Source organism: Motacilla alba, chromosome 5, assembly GCF_015832195.1.
Source record: "Motacilla alba alba isolate MOTALB_02 chromosome 5, Motacilla_alba_V1.0_pri, whole genome shotgun sequence".
Classification (NCBI taxonomy): Eukaryota; Metazoa; Chordata; class Aves; order Passeriformes; family Motacillidae; genus Motacilla; species Motacilla alba.
In genome coordinates, this window is record NC_052020.1 from 61,191,690 (window position 1) to 61,211,285 (window position 19,596).

The 19,596-nt window shown below is 47.7% G+C and overlaps 1 protein-coding gene across 2 annotated transcripts in view; it reads left to right on the plus strand.

Annotated features, from left to right (window-relative positions):
- MDGA2 (MAM domain containing glycosylphosphatidylinositol anchor 2) overlaps window positions 1-19,596 on the plus strand; it is a 207,456-nt gene that overhangs the window by 147,540 nt on the left and 40,320 nt on the right. For both annotated transcript variants that reach the window (XR_005257063.1, XM_038137890.1), the window contains one exon: window positions 10,328-10,597. Coding sequence is in view for 1 of the 2 variants with exons in the window: in XM_038137890.1 (XP_037993818.1) it covers window positions 10,328-10,597 (270 nt within the window). In the remaining variant the exon portion in view is untranslated. The remainder of the gene's footprint in view (window positions 1-10,327; window positions 10,598-19,596) is intronic.

A 19,596-nucleotide genomic window follows, 5' to 3' on the forward strand; every position in this document is an offset into this window, starting at 1 on the left:
CAAATATATCCAAGGTGAGCCCTGATGGAGTTTGTGGAGGAAATGAAAAGAGAGAAAAAGATATTCCTTCAATAACCCTGGAAATTCAATTTTGGTGATAAAACAGGGCTTGATAAAATTGGTTGAGGGGGAAGATGAACTCCAACAGGAGAGGAAGCAGCAGGGAGAAGGAGGGGAGCAATATCTGGATTTACTGGAAACAGAAAGGCAATTCTGTGTAAAACATTGGGGGGGAAAAGCAGACTTTGAAGCAATAATACAGAATTTTAGAGACTCCTGTGGGAGGAGGAAAACAAGAAAATGCTGGAGTTTATTCCATTCAGCATGAAATTGTTGGACACAGAAGACAAATCCATCTGCCCTAAGAGCAGCCCCATAAACAGAGGTGGAACCCCTTATTTAGGCATTTATTTATTTACTTGTGAGGTTTTTTATTTAGTTGGAGTAGAACCTAAATACAAATCCAGGCTCAAAGATGATGAGCAAGGCCTGGCTCCTTGGAATCTTCCAAATGGGATTCAATTACTCCCAGCACCCAGGACCAGGAAAATCCAAATGAACTCGAACCCTGTTTCTCTGAGGGTTTTTTACATCAGATCTACTCAGGGCAGTTTCATTTCAGAGCAAGGCTCTGCTTTAGTGCTGGGCACTGGGACACATCTGAAATGGGGAATATCATGGGATGGTTTTATTTTAGGAGTGGTAATTCCTCCTTTTCCTGTGGCCACGCACAAGAGTGAACTTTGGGGCACTTTGGGGTTGGTTGGAGGGACCTTAAACCCCACCCAGTGCCACCCCTGCCATGGCAGGGACACCTCCCACTGTCCCAGGGTGTCCCAGTGTCCAGCCTGGCCTTGGGCACTGCCAGGGATCCAGGGGCAGCCCCAGCTGCTCTGGCAATCCCAGCCCAGCCAGGAATTCCCAGTTCCCAATCTCCCACCCATCCCTGCCCTCTGGCACTGGGAGCCATTCCCTGGCTCCTGTCCCTCTGTCCTTGTCCCCAGTCCCTCTGCAGCTCTCCTGGAGCCCCTTCAGGCCCTGCCAGGGGCTCTGAGCTCTGCCTGGAGCCTTCTCCTCTCCAGGGGAACATTCCCAGCTCTCCCAGCCTGGCTCCAGAGGAAAGGTTTTATCCCATCACTGTTTCAGCATCATTTGGTGCCTCCACCATTGCTCAGTTTCAATGTTCCTCCCTTTCAAATAATTCGATCCCTTGTGAACGCTGGCAAGTGAGGAAGGGAAGGAAGCGGGGTTTGTATTCCCAAACTGGTCGTTCTGCCTCAGCTGAGGGCTCCTTGTCCTGCATGTCCTTCTCAGGAGACACCAGGGATGAGCAGGGAGAAATTCTGGGCTGAGAAGTTGCTCCAACAAATTCCCATTTTGCCCCTGTCCTGCTGCTCTGAGCTCTTCTCTTCTAGCCCTAATTTTTTTTTTTTTAATTTTCTTTAAACCTGCCCAAAGCTTCTTTTTATTTTGGAACCTGAGGACAGTTTGCCCTCTGGCTCTGAGCTGAGTCCCTCTCATTTTCCACGGATCCCAGGCTGAGCCATCCCCAGGGTTTCAATCCTTGACCCCAGGTTTTCAAGCCCTGACCTTGGCTTGAAAATAGGGGCAGTTCAATGAATTCCAGTCGCTGGGGTTTGTTCCAAGTCCCAGGTTCTGAAGGAGATGAAAGCCTCACCCAGCCCAAAGGTAAATGCATAATTTAACCTAAAGCCACGACTTCTGCACATAAAACAGGCCCCAAATCTCCCAAGCACAGAGAAAGAAAGAATTTTGTGGGGTTTATTGGTAATTCTCTGCTCAACAAAAGCAAACCCCTTTTGGGTCTAAAGTGACCTTGTCCCCAGGAGAAATAAAATACAGAGGTGAGAACTGATCTCTGTTTCAAGGCAAATAAAATTTGTAGCAAGTACTGTCCAGAGGAGCAGTAAAAATGGGATTTTGGCGCTGTTTGAAGTCCATACATTTGTTTTATGTGCACATTTCTGTGTTTTCTGCTCTCCCCACAACATCTCTTTGCCTCCCCTGTCCGAGTAAAAAACACTTTTTATTTCAAGCCATCGTGCTGGGATCTCCCCCAGGTGTTTCCAGCTCCTCTGCTCCTCTCCCTGCCTGGTTTTTCCGTGTTTATCCCTGGTTTATTTGGCACTGGAGGCTGTGACATCCTTTTCCATCACTTTTTGGGAGCGTGGGCGCGGTTGGGATGTGGTGACCCCAGCTCTGGGCGGGATGGTCACCTGGGCTGGCTGAGCTCTGCTGGGGGTGGCTGGCACTGGTGGCATCTACAGGAAGGTACAGCCAGGTGGCATCAGGCTCTTATCCCAGGATACCAGGGACAGGATAAATGGGAACAGTCCCAAGTTGCACCAGGAGAAGTTCAGGCTGGATACTGGGGAGAATTTCTCCATGGAAAAGCTGTCCTGCCATGGGAAGTGGTGGAATCCCCATCCCTGGAGGGATTTAAATCCACGTGGATGTGGCACCTGGGGACATGGGACAGTGGTGGCCGTGGCAGTGGTGGGAATGGTTTGGCTTGATGATCTTTGAGGGTTTTTCCGGTCTAAACTTCTCTGGGATTCTCTCTGGAATCACGAGGCTGCTCCAGGGGCTGCAGCTCCCGTGTTTTACTGTGGAAAAGTGAAAAACTCGGAGCAGGGAGCTCTGGCAGAGGTTCCGGGAGTGGGGTGAGAGTTTAAAATGCCCCATTAATCATTAAAGGGGTTGTGTGCAGATCTGAGCAGGTGTCACCGCCTGGCTCGGTGTCACCTGGATCAGTGTCACCTGTCGGTGACAGCCTGAGGGGAACCAGGAGCAGAATCCAGCCCTTCCCTTGTGCTGATAGGAGCCTTATCTCGAATTTCCCCTGTGCTCTTCTCGCCTTGCTTCCCTGTTTTGTCCTCCCTTCCTGGGTATTTGAGTGTCCTTGGAGGATCCTGGGAGGGTAGGGATGGGACCGGGGTGGATTCCCAGAGCAGCTGGGGCTGCCCCTGGATCCCTGGCAGTGCCCAAGGCCAGGCTGGACACTGGGACACCCTGGGACAGTGGGAGGTGTCCCTGCCATGGCAGGGGTGGAGTGGGATGATCCCTAATATCCCTTCCATCCCAACCCAGTCTCCAGCCTCTCCCCTGCTCTGTTCACGTCCAGTGGAGTTCAGCCCCACAAATAATGGAATTTTTATTGCAAGAATGAGTAAAAAAAAATTTTCCTGCTGACTATTCCAAAGGAATTGGTGTGAGTTGCTCCAGGAATGAGCCAGGATGTTGCACCCCAGGCTGGATCCCCAAGGGAGGAGAGTTGGTTCAAATCCCAAATGGGATCCCAGATGGATTAGGTTGGAAAGGACCTTAAAGCCCATCCCATCCCACCCCTGCCATGGCAGGGACACCTCCCACTGTCCCAGGCTGCTCCAGCCTCAGTGTCCAGCCTGGCCTTGGGCACTGCCAGGGATCCAGGGGCAGCCCCAGCTGCTCTGGCAATTCCAGCCCAGCCAGGAATTCCCAGTTCCCAATCTCCCACCCATCCCTGCCCTCTGGCACTGGGAGCCATTCCCTGGCTCCTGTCCCTGCAGGCCTTGTCCCCAGTCCCTCTGCAGCTCTCCTGGAGCCCCTTCAGGCCCTGGGAGGATCTCCTTGGATTCTTCCCTTCTCCAGGTGAGCACCCCCAGCATTCCTAAATTGGTTCAATGTTTTTTTTTTAGCTGGAAAATGCTTTAAAATGAGTGCAGAGGGTTTTTTCCCAGGTCACCAGTGGGTCCGTGCTCCTCCAGAGACATTCCTGAATCCTGGATATGGAAGAGATAAATTTGGGACCCAGGATCTGCCCATAGCGAAGGACCCTGAACCCAGAGCTCAGCCACGGCTCCCCTCGTGAGCTCTGAAGGATTAAAATATTGTTCACTGCTGTTCGTTGATTTATATTCCAGCCAGGACAGTTTCAATTCCATAAAATCCAAGGAACAGCAGCGGCAGAGCCCATAAAAGACACTCAGAAGAGCAGACACTTTTAAAAACCCACAGATTACTCCCATGTCATGGTTTTTCAAGGAAGCTCCTCATTATTCACCCATCCCCTTCTGGCCCCAGCTGGGCAAATCAAGCAAATCAAGATTTGCAGATACGGAGGGAAATGAACGGTGCAGCTTTGCCCCAAAGGTTTCGTTTTATCCGTTTGTTTTTACTCATCTGAATATTTATCACTTGCAAACGTTGCACGTGCTCCGGCACAAACGTTGAAGCTCAGGAACCTGGGAGTTGCTGGGTGAGGCTGGATCTGGATTTCCAGAGAGTTTAATGCCCTGTCAAGGAGCCAAGCCAGGACAGAGGCACCAGCCCGGAAAATCCCAGCAAATTCCGCAGACAGGGGAGACAACTCGAAGCACAAAATCCAAGTGAGCAAATTCCTGAGAGTGGGGACTGGGATTTTCCATCGTAAATCCTTCTGCAAAGCAGGCACGGACACAGAATGCAGAAGAAAATGAAATTAATAATAATTTTACGCTGGAAGTTGCCATCAAAATCCCTCTAACTTAAAATTAGGACCTTGCTAGGGACAAGATGAAAAAATTAGGAGTCCATGACAAGAATCTTCAGAGTTCTGACAAGGGATGGAGGGACAGGAATGGCTCCCAGTGCCAGAGGGCAGGGATGGGTGGGAGATTGGGAACTGGGGATTCCTGGCTGGGCTGGAATTGCCAGAGGAGCTGGGGCTGCCCCTGGATCCCTGGCAGTGCCCAAGGCCAGGCTGGACACTGGGACACCCTGGGACAGTGGGAGGTGTCCCTGCCCATGGCACTGGATGGTCTTTAAGGTCCCTTCCACCCCAAAACATTCCTGGATTCCACAAAACAGGGATTTTCCTCGTTGTTCCATGGATACATCTGTGCAGGGCAGGGTTTGGAATGCACAATTCCAGGATGGATTTTCACACTTATTTTGATTTACTCCCAGATGTGCAAATGGCTTTTTCCTATTTCAGGCCACGGTGGCTTTATTTCACTGGAATAAATCCTTTATCCAAGGTGTAATATCCCTATTCCAAGCTTTGGATGGAAACTTGTTGTTGTCATTTCACAGGGATCCCAATCCCTGTGCACTGGAGCTTCCCAAAGCTCCTAAATCCCATCTTGTCTGGGTTTCTCTGTGTCCTGGGCTCCAGGCTCCATTCAGGCACCTCCAGACCCTCCTCAGGAGCTAAAACACCTGGAAATGAGGTTGCAGTGGGGAGTCTGGGAACGGATGGATTCGGAAGTGCTGGATAACCTTCCTGTGGTGGGAATCCAACAAAAACGAGTGGCCACAAACCCAATGGAAAGCGAGCAGAGGCACCACTTTTTATTGTTATTTATTTATTATTCCCCTTGCTGGAGCTGGGAGAGAAAAACTCATTGTTTGTTTAGCTTGAAATGCAAATTGGAGAGGCCAAACCGGTCGGTCAAGCCTCTGCTTGGGGCATAACAGTGGAAATAAATTCCCGGAATTTTCTCCTTAACAAATCCCACTATAAAAACCAGGATTTGACCCTCACCGTGAGGAGCAGCTGTGTGGCTCAAACCAAACAAGCATCTCGCTGTCATTTCTCTGGATAGCTCCAGAATTTTCCTTTTTCTGTTTCCTAATCCTTAAAACATGAATGTACTTAGGCTAAAAAACTTCATTAAACATTAATAGAGAGCCTGATTTAACTCCAGCCCCGTTTGCTTCCCAAAGATAATTGTGGAAGAGAATGAACCGTGCTCCCTTGGCAGCTTTGCTGGAGATTTTTCCAAAACTAATAGTGGAATTATGAAAGGGATAAGGAAGGAAAAAGTAAATTAAATCAAATTGCCAAAGCCTTGGGGAAGAGCTGATGCAAATGAGTTCAACGCAGAGAAGTCACAAACAACTCCAGCTTTTCTCCTGCTCATCTGGGAAGTCGCAATCCTATAAAAACAATGGGAAAAAATGATGGAAAAACGAGCTGTTAACTCGGGCTGGGGCTTTTATCAGCCCTTCCCTTTCCCATTAAAGTTATTACCTGCAAAAGTGGGATTCGGGAATGAGCAGACCGAGTTAATTTCCTCTTCCTGTCACTGGGGATCATCAGCCCCTGGATAAATGGGAATTGTGGGGTTTAAAGACTTTTTTGACCTTAAAGGCAGGGGAAAGTTTCATTTAAAAGCTGTTTATAAGGCTAAAGTGGCTTGATAAGTAAATAAAGCAGGGGGAGAGGAGAGAAGGGCCTGAATACAAATTCCCGTTAAAATCGTTAAACTGAGGCGCCACGGGGAGCTGAAATCATTCCCGGGTTTGGAGCATTCCGGGGAAGCAGCAAGGAAAACAAAGGGGAGAATGGTATTCCACAGCAGAGATGAGTTTTGGATGTTCAAACATTCCAAGGATTTATGAGCAAGGGGAGAAAATTATGGAAAAAGCATCCACTTTTTTTAACACCTCAAACAGAGAGATTCTGTAATATTCCTGTCCCAAGATTCCTGTGCTCATCCTCAGGGATTCAGGATCAGGACACTGGATCAGGAGGGTCCAAATCATTCCCTGAAATCATTCCCTGGGTTTGGAGCATTCAGTGGAAGCAGCAAGGAAAACGAAGGAGGGAACGTTATTCCAAACTAGAGTTGAGTTTTGGATGTTCAAACATTCCAAGGATTTATGAGCAAGGGCAGAAAATGATGGGAAAATCATCAATTAAAGACTTGTTAACACTTCAAACATGGAGCTTCCCTGATATTCCTCTTCCAAAATTCCTGTGCTCTCCCTCGGGGATTCAGGATCAGGAGGGTCCTCAGCTGATGCTGCTTGAGCATCTTGTTGTTGTTATTTTAGAGATTCTTCTATGGCTGGCTCCAAGTTTAGGCAGAATTTTCCCAGGATTTTCGGGTGTATTTTGGTGTGGCTGGAAAGGCTGGAGAGGTGATGGATATGGAATTATCCTGGCTGGAATAGGGAAAAAAATAGAGAATTTCCAATTTAAAATAAAATATTTATTTCGGATAAAATGGGCTTTGTCATAAAGATCAAATTATACCAGGAACAGCAGCGGGTGCCGTGTTGTGATCATGATCCATAAAAATATGGAGAATTCATGAAATCTTGGGATGCTTTAGATTGGGAAAGCCCTCTGAGATCAAATCCAACCATTCCCAGAACTTCCAAGGCCACCACTGATCATGTCCCCAAGTGCCACCTCCACAGGGCTTTAAATCCCTGCCAGGATGGGGGCTCCACTGCCCTTTTCCAATATTTTCCAGCTGTTCCATGGAGAACTTTCCCCTTGGACAACTCACATCTCAAGGTGGGAAACTGCCTGGAAAATAGTGAATATCAGTAAATTTGATTAATAATTCTTTTGATATCCATTACGTAGGAGGATCTAGGAGTTTTTTGGGAAGTACAAATAACTTAAGGCAATGTGGTGAGAGGAAAACAGGAGATTTGGGAGAGGCAATTCCCAGCTCTCCCTGAGAAGGCAGCGGGGATCTGGAATATTTTCTTTCCCAAGGATAATTCCTGTCTTTAGGCCAACAGTTCCCTGCAAAGCTGCTGCCTTGGGAAGCTTAGGGAAGCAGGAACATTTTAGTATTTTACATAAAACACCTCGTAAGGATACAAAACCTCCCCGTGCCACCCTGGAACGGGAGGATTTCAGGAATTCTTCCTTCTCAGGGGTTAAAAAATGAGCTGAGTTCTTTAGAGAGCCAGAATTCCCTGGTTTGCATTCCTTCGGGAACACATTTTCCATGCATGTTCCTGGGTCTGAAGAGCTGTGCTGACGTGAGCTGAGCACGAACCATTGCTCGGCCAGATATTTTCCAGCCATGACGAAGTTTTCCAGAGGCAAATGGCAGCAGGAAGTTGGGTCTGTGCACACACTGGATGTTGGTTATATTTAATTTATTTGGTGTTTCGCTGGAATCAAAATTTTGGAGTTTGAAGACGTGATTGTGAATTATTTAAAATCAGTTTTATTCGAGTTAGGGCAGAACAGGCCGTTCTGGGTGTGGGGAACTGGGACAGTAAAACCTCCACCAGAATGGAGAAAAAGGATCCAGAGGTGATGGTTTTTGGTGAAGCCAGACAGCAGCTCCTGGGGTGGGGGGGTTCATGGAATCTTGGAATACCAGGATCCCAAAGGGATCATCCAGCCCAGCTCCCAGCTCTGCACAGACACCCCAACAACCCCAGCCTGTGCATCCCTGGTGCCCAAACATTCCCAGAGCTCTGGCAGCCTCAGGAATGTGCCCACACGTGAGGTCCCTGTTGAGCACAGATTTATTATTCCCCAGATATTTTTTTAAATTATCCCCCAGATTTATTATTCCAGATTTATTCTTCTGAGTACAGTCACCAGCTCAGCTCTGTGCTCGAGGTGTTGCTGCCTTGTGCGCTTTATCCAGAGAAAGTCCCAGGATTCCAGACTGGTTTGGGATGGAAGAGACCTCCCAGCCCACCTCATTCCACCCCTGCTTGGGCTGGGACACCTTCCATAGGTCGCTCCAAGCTCTGTCCGAGTTAAGACAAGCTTATTGGCTTTATTCAGTGTCGTTCCAAGGGATCTCCTAACAAGAATTTGGGAAAGTCTTGTCTCTTAGGACAGGCCCTAAATGCCAGCCTGGGTTGGCCGACCCTCCTGGGATGGGCCCTAAACCAGAACCTGGGTTTAACAAGTAAAGTTTTTAGGTTGTGCAAAGAAGAACCCAGCCGACCTCCTGCAACCGGAGTGGACCCGGTTAGTCCTGTCTCCTGGGAGACGTCCTAAAGAAGAATCTGGGTTAGTCTTGATTCCTAGGATGGGTCCTAAAGAAGAACCTGGGTTAGTCTTGATTCCTAGGATGGGTCCTAAAGAAGAACCTGGGTTAGTCTTGATTCCTAGGATGGGTCCTAAAGAAGAACCTGGGTTAGTCTTGATTCCTAGGATGGGTCCTAAAGAAGAACCTGGGTTAGTCTTGATTCCTAGGATGGGTCCTAAAGAAGAACCTGGGTTAGTCCCGTCTCCCACAATGGGTCTCAAACAAGAACCTGAATTAGTCTGTATTCCTAGGACAGGTCCTAAACAGGAACCTGGGTTAGTCTTGATTCCTATGACAAGAAATCCATCTTGTTTATGGGTCCTGAACAAGAACCTGGGTTATTTTGGATGCCTAGGATGGTTCCTAACCTGGATCGATCCTGTCTCTTGGAGAGGTCCTAAACAAGAACCTGGATCAATCCTGTTCCTAGGACAGGTCCTAAACAGGAACCTGGATCAATACTATCTCTAGGAGAGGTCCTAAACAGGAACCTGGATCAATCCTGTCTCTAGGAGAGGTCCTAAACAAGAACCTTGGTAAATCCTGTCTCTAGAGAGATCCCACACAAGAACCTTGGTTAATGCTGTCTCTAGCAGAGGTCCTAAACAGGAACCTGGGTCAGTCTTGTCCCTAGGACAGGACCCACACAAGAGCCTGGATAAATCCTGTCTCTAGGACAGTCTCACACAAGAACCTGGATAAATCCTGTCTCTAGGACAGGTCCCACACAAGAACCTGGATCAATCTTGTCTCTAGGATGGGTCCCACACAAGAAGCTCAGTTAATCCTGTCTCTAGGATAGGCCCTACACAAGAACCTGGATTAATCCTGTCTCTAGGACAGGTCCCACACAAAAGCCTGGATAAATCCTGTCTCTAGGACAGTCTCACACAAGAACCTGGATAAATCCTGTCTCTAGGACAGGTCCCACACAAGAGCCTGGATAAATCCTGTCTCTAGGATAGGTCTCACACAGGAGCCTGGATCAATCCTATCTCTAGGACAGGTCCCACACAAGAGCCTGGATAAATCCTGTCTCTAGGATAGGTCTCACACAGGAGCCTGGATCAATCCTATCTCTAGGACAGGTCCCACACAAGAGCCTGGATAAATCCTGTCTCTAGGATAGGTCTCACACAGGAGCCTGGATCAATCCTATCTCTAGGACAGGTCCCACACAAGAGCCTGGATAAATCCTGTCTCTAGGACAGGTCTCACACAAGAGCCTGGATAAATCCTGTCTCTAGGACACGTCCCACACAGGAGCCTTGGTCAATCCTGTCTCTAGAACAGGACCCACACAAGAACCTGGATAAAAATCCTATCTCTAGGACAGGTTTCACATAAGAGCCTGGATCAATCCTGTCTCCAGGATGGGTCCGACACAAGAAGCTCAGTTAATCCTGTCTCTAGGACAGGTCCCACACAGGAACCTTGGTCAATCCTGTCTCTAGGGCAGGCCCCACCCAAGAACCTCAGTTAATCCCATCCCTAGGCCTGCCTCCCCCCTCTAACTCCCCGCTGCCCCGGCTGTGTCTCCGCAGACCCCCCGGCGGTGGAGCCGGCGTTCCTGGAGCTGCGGCAGGGCCAGGGCCGCGGCGTCACCATGAGCTGCCGCGTGCTGCGCGCGTACCCCACGCGGGTGCTGAGCTACGAGTGGCGCCTGGGCGGGCGCGTGCTGCGCACGGGGCAGTTCGACCTGCAGGACTCCACCGAGTACACCGTCAGCAGCCTGTCCCGTGACTCCTACGGCGTCTACAACTGCAACATCATCAACGAGGCGGGCGCCGGCCGCTGCAGCTTCCTCGTCACAGGTAGGAGGAGTGGGGCTGGGAATTAAACAGCTTCTTAGTTTGTGGTTTTTAAATGGTTTTTGGAGGTGTTGTAGTCAGTTTGCTCAGGTTTTCCCGGGGTGTTTTGTTTAGGTGTTTCGAGCCAGGTCTAATAAGCTCTCAACACCAACATAATACACCCAAGATAGCTCAGCTTCACTTGGAGGCATAAAATGAGCAGGAGGCTTCTGCTGCAGTGTTGGAAACAAAAATGTTTAATAAAAGGCAAAATAACAAACAGAAAAAACCGAGCCAGGTGCACAGGTCTGTGCTCCTGGTAAAACACCTCACAAAAGCGATTGGCTTCTTTGTTCTCTTCTTTTTCTACTAAATGGCCCAGGTGGGACATTTTGGCTCCTATCCTTAAACTTGAGGTGAAGTCCCCGAGGTCCTATGAGGTGGCTTTTCACCTAATCGAGGTAGAGAAACTTCTGGGCTCTTCCCTTTTTGGGGGACAGAGGATAGTTCTGTCACTCTGTCCATCAGGGGCACATTCCTACACCAGGGGGTTGAAGGTTTTCTTCAAAAGTGTGTTCATGGAGTGTTTGGGTTCTGTTGGGTTGTCGCCCTGATTTTTTAAGGTTTTCTAAGCTTTCTGATGTTTACATTCTTGCAACAAACTTTCTCACACACTTTCTGTAAACAACTCGTTGTTTTGCATTCTTTTATGGAGGAGGAGACATTTGATGGGCTGTTGGTTTGTCCAGTGTCGTTGGAGAGGTGGCACTGTCACCCTCCAATCCACGGTCACTTTTGGAAATCTATAAATGCTGGAGTCAGAAATTAAACATCCCATTTTCTCACCTTGAGGACAGCGGTGTGCTGTAGTTGTAATATTTTATGAAAATCCCTTTGCTAGGATTTTCTTCTCCTGAGAAGCCGAAGGGCCTCAGCTTCAAGTGTGAACAATTTGTGATCTGCTGCTGTGGGATGCAGCAGGTGCTTCCTCCATTGCTCAGTGTGGGATGTTTCTGCTTGGTGGCCAATCCAGGGGGCAGCAGCTCTGGGACTCTCTGGAGTCACAGAACTTTGTTATCCATTCCTTTCTATTCCTGTCTCGCCTTCTGATGATTCTCTCTCTCTGCTCTTTGTAGTACAGTTATAGTGTGGTCTTTTTAATGTAATATATATCATAATATAATAAACCAGCCTTCTGAAATGGAGTCAAGATCTCTCCTTCGCTTCACCAAGTCCTGACTGCCCTGAAGACCCACAGTAATAAATGGTGACCCCAGACGTGGCAATAGTGTGCGCGTCCCGTTGTTCCGTGTCCTGTAGCGACATTGTGATGCGGTGCTCTTCAGGGCAGTCAGGACTTGGTGAAGCGAAGGAGAGATCCTGACTCCATTTCAGAAGGCTGGTTTATTATATTATGATATATATTACATTAAAAAGACCACACTATAACTATACTACAAAGAACAGAGAGAAAGAATCATCAGAAGGCGAGACAGGAATAGAAAGGAATGAATAACAAAGTTCTGTGACTCCAGAGAGTCCGAGAGCTGCTGCCCCCTGGATTGGCCACCAAGCAGAAACATCCCACACTGAGCAATGGAGGAAGCACCTGCTGCATCCCACAGCAGCAGATCACAAATTGTTCACACTTGAAGCTGAGGCCCTTCAGCTTCTCAGGAGAAGAAAATCCTAGCAAAGGGATTTTCATAAAATATCATAACTACATTGGGTGAGGCTTGATGGAGCTCAAGCAGCAAAAGGGAGATTCCCAGATTTTGGGGTTGGAATCTCCGGGTTGGAAGCAGCCAGGGGATAAATCAACGTGATGGGAATGGCATCCCCTTAGCAAGAATTTCTCAGCACAAATGTGGTGGGAACACAGCGAATCCCACAGTTCCAGATGGTTCTGCTCCTTCTAGATGGGATCCAGCCTTTGGCTGACGCCATTCAGAGCCTGCTGGAGGGGTTTTCACAGCCACCAACTTCTCCAAATCTTGGGATTTTAATCCCAAATGCGGCTCTGAAGGAAACCAGAAAAATTGTTTGGTCTCAAATGAGTAAATTTGGTTCAAACTATTCATCAGATTTGGATCCCAGACTGTGGAAATTTATTCCAAGGCAATTATTTTGCCAGGATTGGGGCAGTTGGAGTGGTTTTAGCAAACCACAAAACTGAGAATGAGTGCTAAAATTATTTTATGATGTTTTCCATTTCCCACCCCTCCCTGGGCTCACTTAGGGTTCATCTCACCCTGCTAATTTATGGTGGATTAAGGATGCTGGAAGTAACACTTTGACTTTTCTTAGCCTTTTATAGTTAAAACCGACTTTATTTAGCAAATAAATTATTTTCCACTGCTCTCAGAGCAGCGTCTGTGTTGTGCTCCTGAATCTCAGCAGCACAGATGGAGTCAAAGCCCCAGGGAGCTGAAAACGCTGAAAAAAATGATGAAATGGTTAAAAAGGAGGCTTGGATTTCACTGGGAATGTGAATAGAGACAAGAAATTGGGCACGTCTCAGGCATGATTGGAAAAAAAAGCCCAATAAATAACTGCAAGGCAGGAATGTGGCGGTTGTGTGGAGCTTTTGTTTTGGGGGGAATAATGGGTTGTTGTAACCCATTTTTAGCTGGTTTATTTCTGGTTTTTCATGCAGGAAAATAGAAATGTGCTGGACTGGGGCTGCAGAAAACCATTGGTATGCTCAGAGAAAGCTTTTCAGTACGGCATTTCATGCAGCCTGGCTTGAAAGATTTATTCTGACCCCCGAGCCTGCAGAATCTCCTTTCTTTTTTTTTTTTTTTTTCCCTGTATATTTTGAGCCAGATTGGAGGAGATGAAAGCCAAATAAATCACACATGGAAAAGGGGTTAATTTATAGCATCTGGGCCAACACGAGGCAGATGTAACCTGCCAGTCTCTTCAAAATAAATAAGAAGTGACAAGGCAAATTGTGTTTGTGGGGAAGCAGAGCTGAGTTCATGCTCCTCACAGCTTCACCACCTCGAGATTTTATTCAGGGCCAGATCGTATCCAGAGAGCAACAAGAAGTCCATTCCAGGCTGTGGCTTCGGAAAACCCTGCCAGGGCTGGGAGCAAATAAATCAAACCAGATCCGTGAATGGCGGAGGCTGAGGAGCCTCCCTGAGGGAGGGTTTGGTGCTGGAGAAGGAGGGGGATGAGCACAGGGAGCTTCTCCCTCCCTGGAGCGGCTGCTGAGGCGCCAGAGGTTCCTCCAGGACACACCTGAGCCCTGCTGGGTCATGGCCTGGCCTGGCCTGGCCAGCTGGGGACACCCCAGGAGCAGCTTATTCCCTGTGGCATGGGCTTCTCAAGGCAGGGGGGCTGGTCTCTGTTTTGCAGGTCCCCAGTTTGCAAAGGAGGGATGAAGAATTCCTCCTCTTCTTCTTCTTCTTCTTCTTCTTCTTCTTCTTCTTCTTCTTCTTCTTCTTCTTCTTCTTCTTCTTCTACTTCTTCTTCTTCTTCTTCTTCTTCTCTTTTTTCTTTTTCTTTTTCTTTTTCTTTTTCTTTTTCTTTTTCTTTTTCTTTTTCTTTTTCTTTTTCTTTTTCTTTTTCTTTTTCTTTTTCTTTTTCATCTCCTCCTTCTTCTTCTCCTTCTTATTCTTCTCCTTCTTCTTCTTCCTCCTCTTCTTTTCCTCCTCCTGCTCCTCCTCCTCTTCTCTCTCCTCCTTCTCCTCCTCTTCCTCATCCTCCTCCTCCTCCCCCCTTCTTCTATCTTCTTCCTCCTCTTCCTCTTTTCCTCCTCCTCCTCTTCCTTCTCTTCCCATTTCATCCTCTTCATTGTTATTTTTCTGCATCATCAACAAGCGTCAGGGCAAGAGGGAACGGCCTCAGGCTGTCCCAGGGGAGGTCAAAGTTGGATATCAGGGGGAGATTCCTCCTGGAAAAGGCTGTCACACGCTGCCGGGGCAGCACTGGAGTCACAACCCCTGGAACTGTCCAAAAACCGTGGATGTGGCTCTTGAGGCCATGGGATAGTGGTGACTGTGGGGGAGGACTGACAGCCAGACTCGATGGTCCTAAAGGTCTTTTCCAACCTGAACCATTCCATGATTCTCGGCACCCCTGGGGAGCCATTCAGGATTAGGATTACCTAGAACTGAGTTTACCTGACAAGTCCTGGTTTAAAATTTCTTCTCGCTTTGGGAAGTTTGACCCCCTTGAGCTGGAATTTTCTCTGCTGGGGCTGAATATGTCCCCAGAGTTGTGTCCAAAGAGCGATTTTTACCTTTTTTAGAAAATATTTTGTTCCCTCTCCATTAAATTCTCTAATCAGGGCTGGATACCCATCCGTGTGGGATTCCTTCCTGAATTCCCACCAGGAATCTCTGTCCGTAGCGGATGGGGCTGGCTTGGCAGGGCTGCAGATTTAATATTAAAATTCAACATTTCAATTATTCATCACAGCCCTGGGTAGGACTGAACAAAGCTCTAATGTCATTCCATGGACTTAATTCCTTTTATCAACCAACTCCTGATCCCACCAGCGAGGGAAGGCAGTTTGGAATATTAATTCCGTGTTGTTCTGGCCTGTGGAAGTTTTTTTTGCCGTGGGATATTGCGTTAATTAACGCGCTCATCTTTAATTATTTACTTTGTCTTACATCACCGCGTCGGTGCTTCCAGCCAAGTGCAACATCAAGCCAATCAAAGGCTAATTGGGGAGGGTTTAATTGTTAGCTCGTGATCAGAGCTTTCCCTTTCCTTGGAGCTCTTGGAAGCTCTTTGGAGAACGGAGAGCTGACAAACCTGGCAATCCAAACATTCCTTCCCTGCCGACACCTCTGGAAGGGATTATCCCCATCCATGGCAGCCTTCCGGTGGTGCCAGGAATAATTCAGGCTGGAAAAGACCTCGGAGATGATCCAGTCCAACCTTCCACCACTAATCCATGGGACACTCAGGTACCTCACATCTCCCGCCTTCCCTTCTCCCAGAAAACTGGGATTTGAGGAGATGGACTCTGGATTATCCCTTCTGATGATCCCAGAATCCACCTCTGGAACGAGCTCTTTGGAAACTCATTTTTTCTCTAGTGAAAAGCATCTTTTGGACCTTTCCAGGAGAAGAGCACACGGAAATATTTTGGTTTTCCAGGTTTTCCCTGATTTTTTGGATATTTAAAGTGGCAAAATGGAGCACAGCAACCCCTGGACTGGGTTTGCCCCCATCGTGTTCCTTCTGGATGGGGCAAGGATGGACCTGTTCCATGAAAGATCTTGGAATTATGGAATGGTTTGGGTTGAAAAGGGCCACAGGAAGGAACATTTTTAATGAAATCTGGTTGCTCCAAGCCCCATCCAACCTGGCCTTGGACAATTTCAGGGATAGAGTATCCACCCCACCCCTTGGCAAACTCTCTCCATGGATTTAAGTCAAAGTGAACTCAGATTTAGAGGATTTAGGAATGTTTTGTCCTCTCTTTTGGAAATCATCCTTAAATTTTGCCCCGTTTATGAAGGATGAAGGCTCGGATGTGATCCTCTCATTTTTCCCAATTCCCTGGGAGATTCCCTTTTCAAGATCAGGCCCCTTTCCAGCTGCTTGGTTCAGGAATTTCTGCCTCAGTGTTTGTTCTGTGCCCCTGCCACCATCCCTGGTAGCACCGTGGTCCTCAGCATGGAGCTGGAACCATTTCCAAATTCCCACTGGAACGGGAATCCCAGAGAAGCCGTGGTTGCCACTTGCGTGACTTTTAAAATCCCATCTGGAGCAGCAGCACCAGTGCAAAAATCCTTTTCCATTCATCTGCCAGGAAAAGGGGTTTTTTATTTTAATTAAAAACTGTGGAGATTCCCAGAGAGCCTCTCCTAAAAATGTCCAGCAGGAAAGATCCATTCCAAGGCGCTCAGAGCATGGGTGTTGTTTTGTTTCCTGCTGAATTCCCACCTGGTTTTGGAGGATTGGGATGAGGAGAAGCTTTGCCAAGCCCTTGGCAGCAAATTCTTTTCTGCCCTAAAAACTTGACCAGGGCAACTTAAACCACACGTGGGAAAGTGGGAACAGCAATTCCCACTGGGAAGCAGGAATTTTTCATGGATCTTCTGGTCCAACACCCAGCAAAGGCAGTGGACTCTGAGCCAGCAAACTCCTGCTTGGGAATTATCCCAGAGTCTGGAAATTTGGGATATTTACTTCATCAGGGGAGCAGGCAATGCCAAATTTTTGGGAAGGGGACAATGTGGGATTGCTGGATCTCAATCCTGCTTTTCCTGTCAGCGGTGAGGAGAGGAAAAGGAAGTTAATTCCTTCCATCCCGAGGCTGGAGGATCGAATCCCAGGATGAAGGGAGAGGGTGGCTGAGGTTTTCCCTCTGCTCCAGATTTATGAATCCTTCCTGCTAATCTGCCCTTGTGGCAGATAAAGGGATTTCACCCCAAAAAGTCATTGCTGGGTGTGATCCAGAGTGCCAGACAGGTCTGGGTGGGAAGAGACCTGACATCCCATTTTGTTCCGCCCCTTTCCATGGGCAGGGACACCTCCCACCATCCCAGGGCTCCCCAGGCCCCGTCCAGCCTGGCTTTGGACACTTCCAGGGATCCAGGGGCAGCCACCGGGATGGGGCATTCCTTGGGAATCTGCATTTCAGTCCATTCCTGGCTGCAGTTTTGTTTGGTTTCTCCCTCTAAAACGATTCTTTGTGGGATGTGAGGGAACTGTGGGCTGGCTCAGGAGTGGTTGAGCAGCCTGTTGGATTTGTCAGAAATTTGGGAGCCCACAGCTGGGAAGGGACAGGGATAGGGAGGCTGAATGCCAAGAGGGGAGAGCTGCAGCTTCCCGGGGAACCCTGAGAAATTTGGGAAGCCCTGGGGAGCCTGGCTGGAGCTGGGATCCATGGATGGAGCCTGGATGGGCATGGACGGCTCCAGATGGGGAGGCAGAGCTGTGGGAATGCTCAGGAATGCTGGGATTCCCATGGGCTGGGGGAGTGGAGTGCTTCTGGTTTGTTAATTTGAGATTTCACTAATTTGGGGATTTTTTTTGGCTGATGTGCTGAATGAGTGTGGTGGGTTTAGTGCTGGCTAATCACTGATGTACTCACTTCTTGCTGTGAGGTGGGATTGGGAAAAAGGTAAAGCAGGTTCAAAACTTTAAAAGGGTATAAAGAAAAATTTATTAGTTTCATTCTTATTGATTTATTATTTAATTAAAATTTATTAAATAAATTTTAAATTTGACTGAGGATTAAATAAATTTTAAATATTATTTATCAATTAAATTATTTAATTATCACGTGTTAACTAAAAGAAAGAGTAATAAAAGAGTAATGTATAACCCTCTATTTTAATTTTTCATTCTTACGGAATTTAGGGGTTTTTCCCCATTTCTGAGGTTCTTGGGAAGTTCTGACTTCCTGATACTGAAGATCTCCCTCTAACGTATAACCCTCCATTTTAATTTTTCATTCTTATGGAATTTAGGGGTTTTTCCCCATTTATGAGGTTCTTGGGAAGTTCTGGTTTCCCGATACACCTGATACCGAAGATCTCCCTCTAATGTACAACCCTCCCTTTTAATTTTGAATTCCTATGGAAATTAGGGGGTTTTCCCCATTTCTGAGGTACTTGGGAGGTTCAGCCTTCCCAAAACACCTGATACCGAAGATCTCCCTCTAATGTATAACCCTCCCTTTTAATTTTTCATTCTTATGTAATTTAGGGGTTTTTCTTCCCCATTGTTTCTTTCATCTTTCAATGTCCGGTTTCGTTTGTCAGCAAACCTACAGTTTATTTGTAAAAGCAAATCTCTTTTCCCATTCATCAGCCGGTGGAATCCTTCCCATTGTTTCTCTTCTCTCCCAGTTTTACCGAGCAGCAGACCCAGAGCTTGTTCGGAAAGACACATCTGCTATTCCTCTCAGAATGCTGGATATCTGGGAATGGGAGCTTCCCAAATCTCACCTATCCCAGTGTGGGAAGCAGGAACCTCCAGATCCTACTAAAACTGGATTTGTTTCTCCCTCAAGGCAGCCCCACAGAGCTCACAGCCCCGGAGTGACGGAAACGGAGCTGAGGAACTCCTCGAGTTCAGCTCCTGGGGATTGGGGGGGTCGGGAATCCCGAGCAGGAGCAGCAGGAATTGCAGGAAGGGGAACGGCAGCTCTTGCAGGGCTCAGCCAGCAGATGTCACGTTTGGGTACGGCTGGGGAGGAGTTGGATCCTCGGGAAAACCCCAGGGAAAGGGAGGAAGCCGGGAAGGGCACCTGGAGGAGGAATCTCATGGATGGCACTGGAGCATTCCATGCTTTCCTTACTTTGGGATGTTGGGTTTCTGTGGCTGGAATGGGAACCTCTAAACCCATTGGAGGTGGACAGACCTCGGATAAATTGAAAATTATTCCCCAATTAGGCATTAGAGAGTTAATTTCATTCCCTAATCATCCCTTCCCCGCAAGTTACAATTCATAATTCGTGCATATAATAATTCATAACAATGCAATTCGTAATTCTGCAAATATTTTGGGAAGAGATTTTTCTGGGAAGGGTGGGAAAGCCTCATCCCCAAATTCCCACTGGGAGCAGCAGGTGTGGGGTTGTCTGTCCCTGGAATTCCCTGGAGCAGCTGCCTCCCCATCTGTTGGGGGATTATTTATCATTACTATTTTATTATTAATAGACTTTATTACCCTTAACCCTGCCCAAGTGTCTTCAGCTGCTCAGCCCAAACAATCCAGACCTTGGAATTCATTCCTGGAGGACAGGGAAGGCCCTGGAATTCATTCCTGGAGGACAGGGAAGGCCACAAATGAAAAAAAAACATTTTTAAGGTCCCTTCCAAGCCACATAATTCCCTGGTTTTCAGCTTCCATGGTTGTGGGGAGGCAGGAGGTGACTGGGATGATCCAGCTGCAGGATTGGGATGAGGAGCAGATCCAGGAGGAGACAGACGCTGCCTTTCCCAAGTGCAAATAAAGAACAAAACTTCTTCTCTTTCTTCCTGCAACCCTTCCATAAAGCAGAGATCCTGGAATAAAGCAGAGCACGGGAAGGGGCAGCATTTTC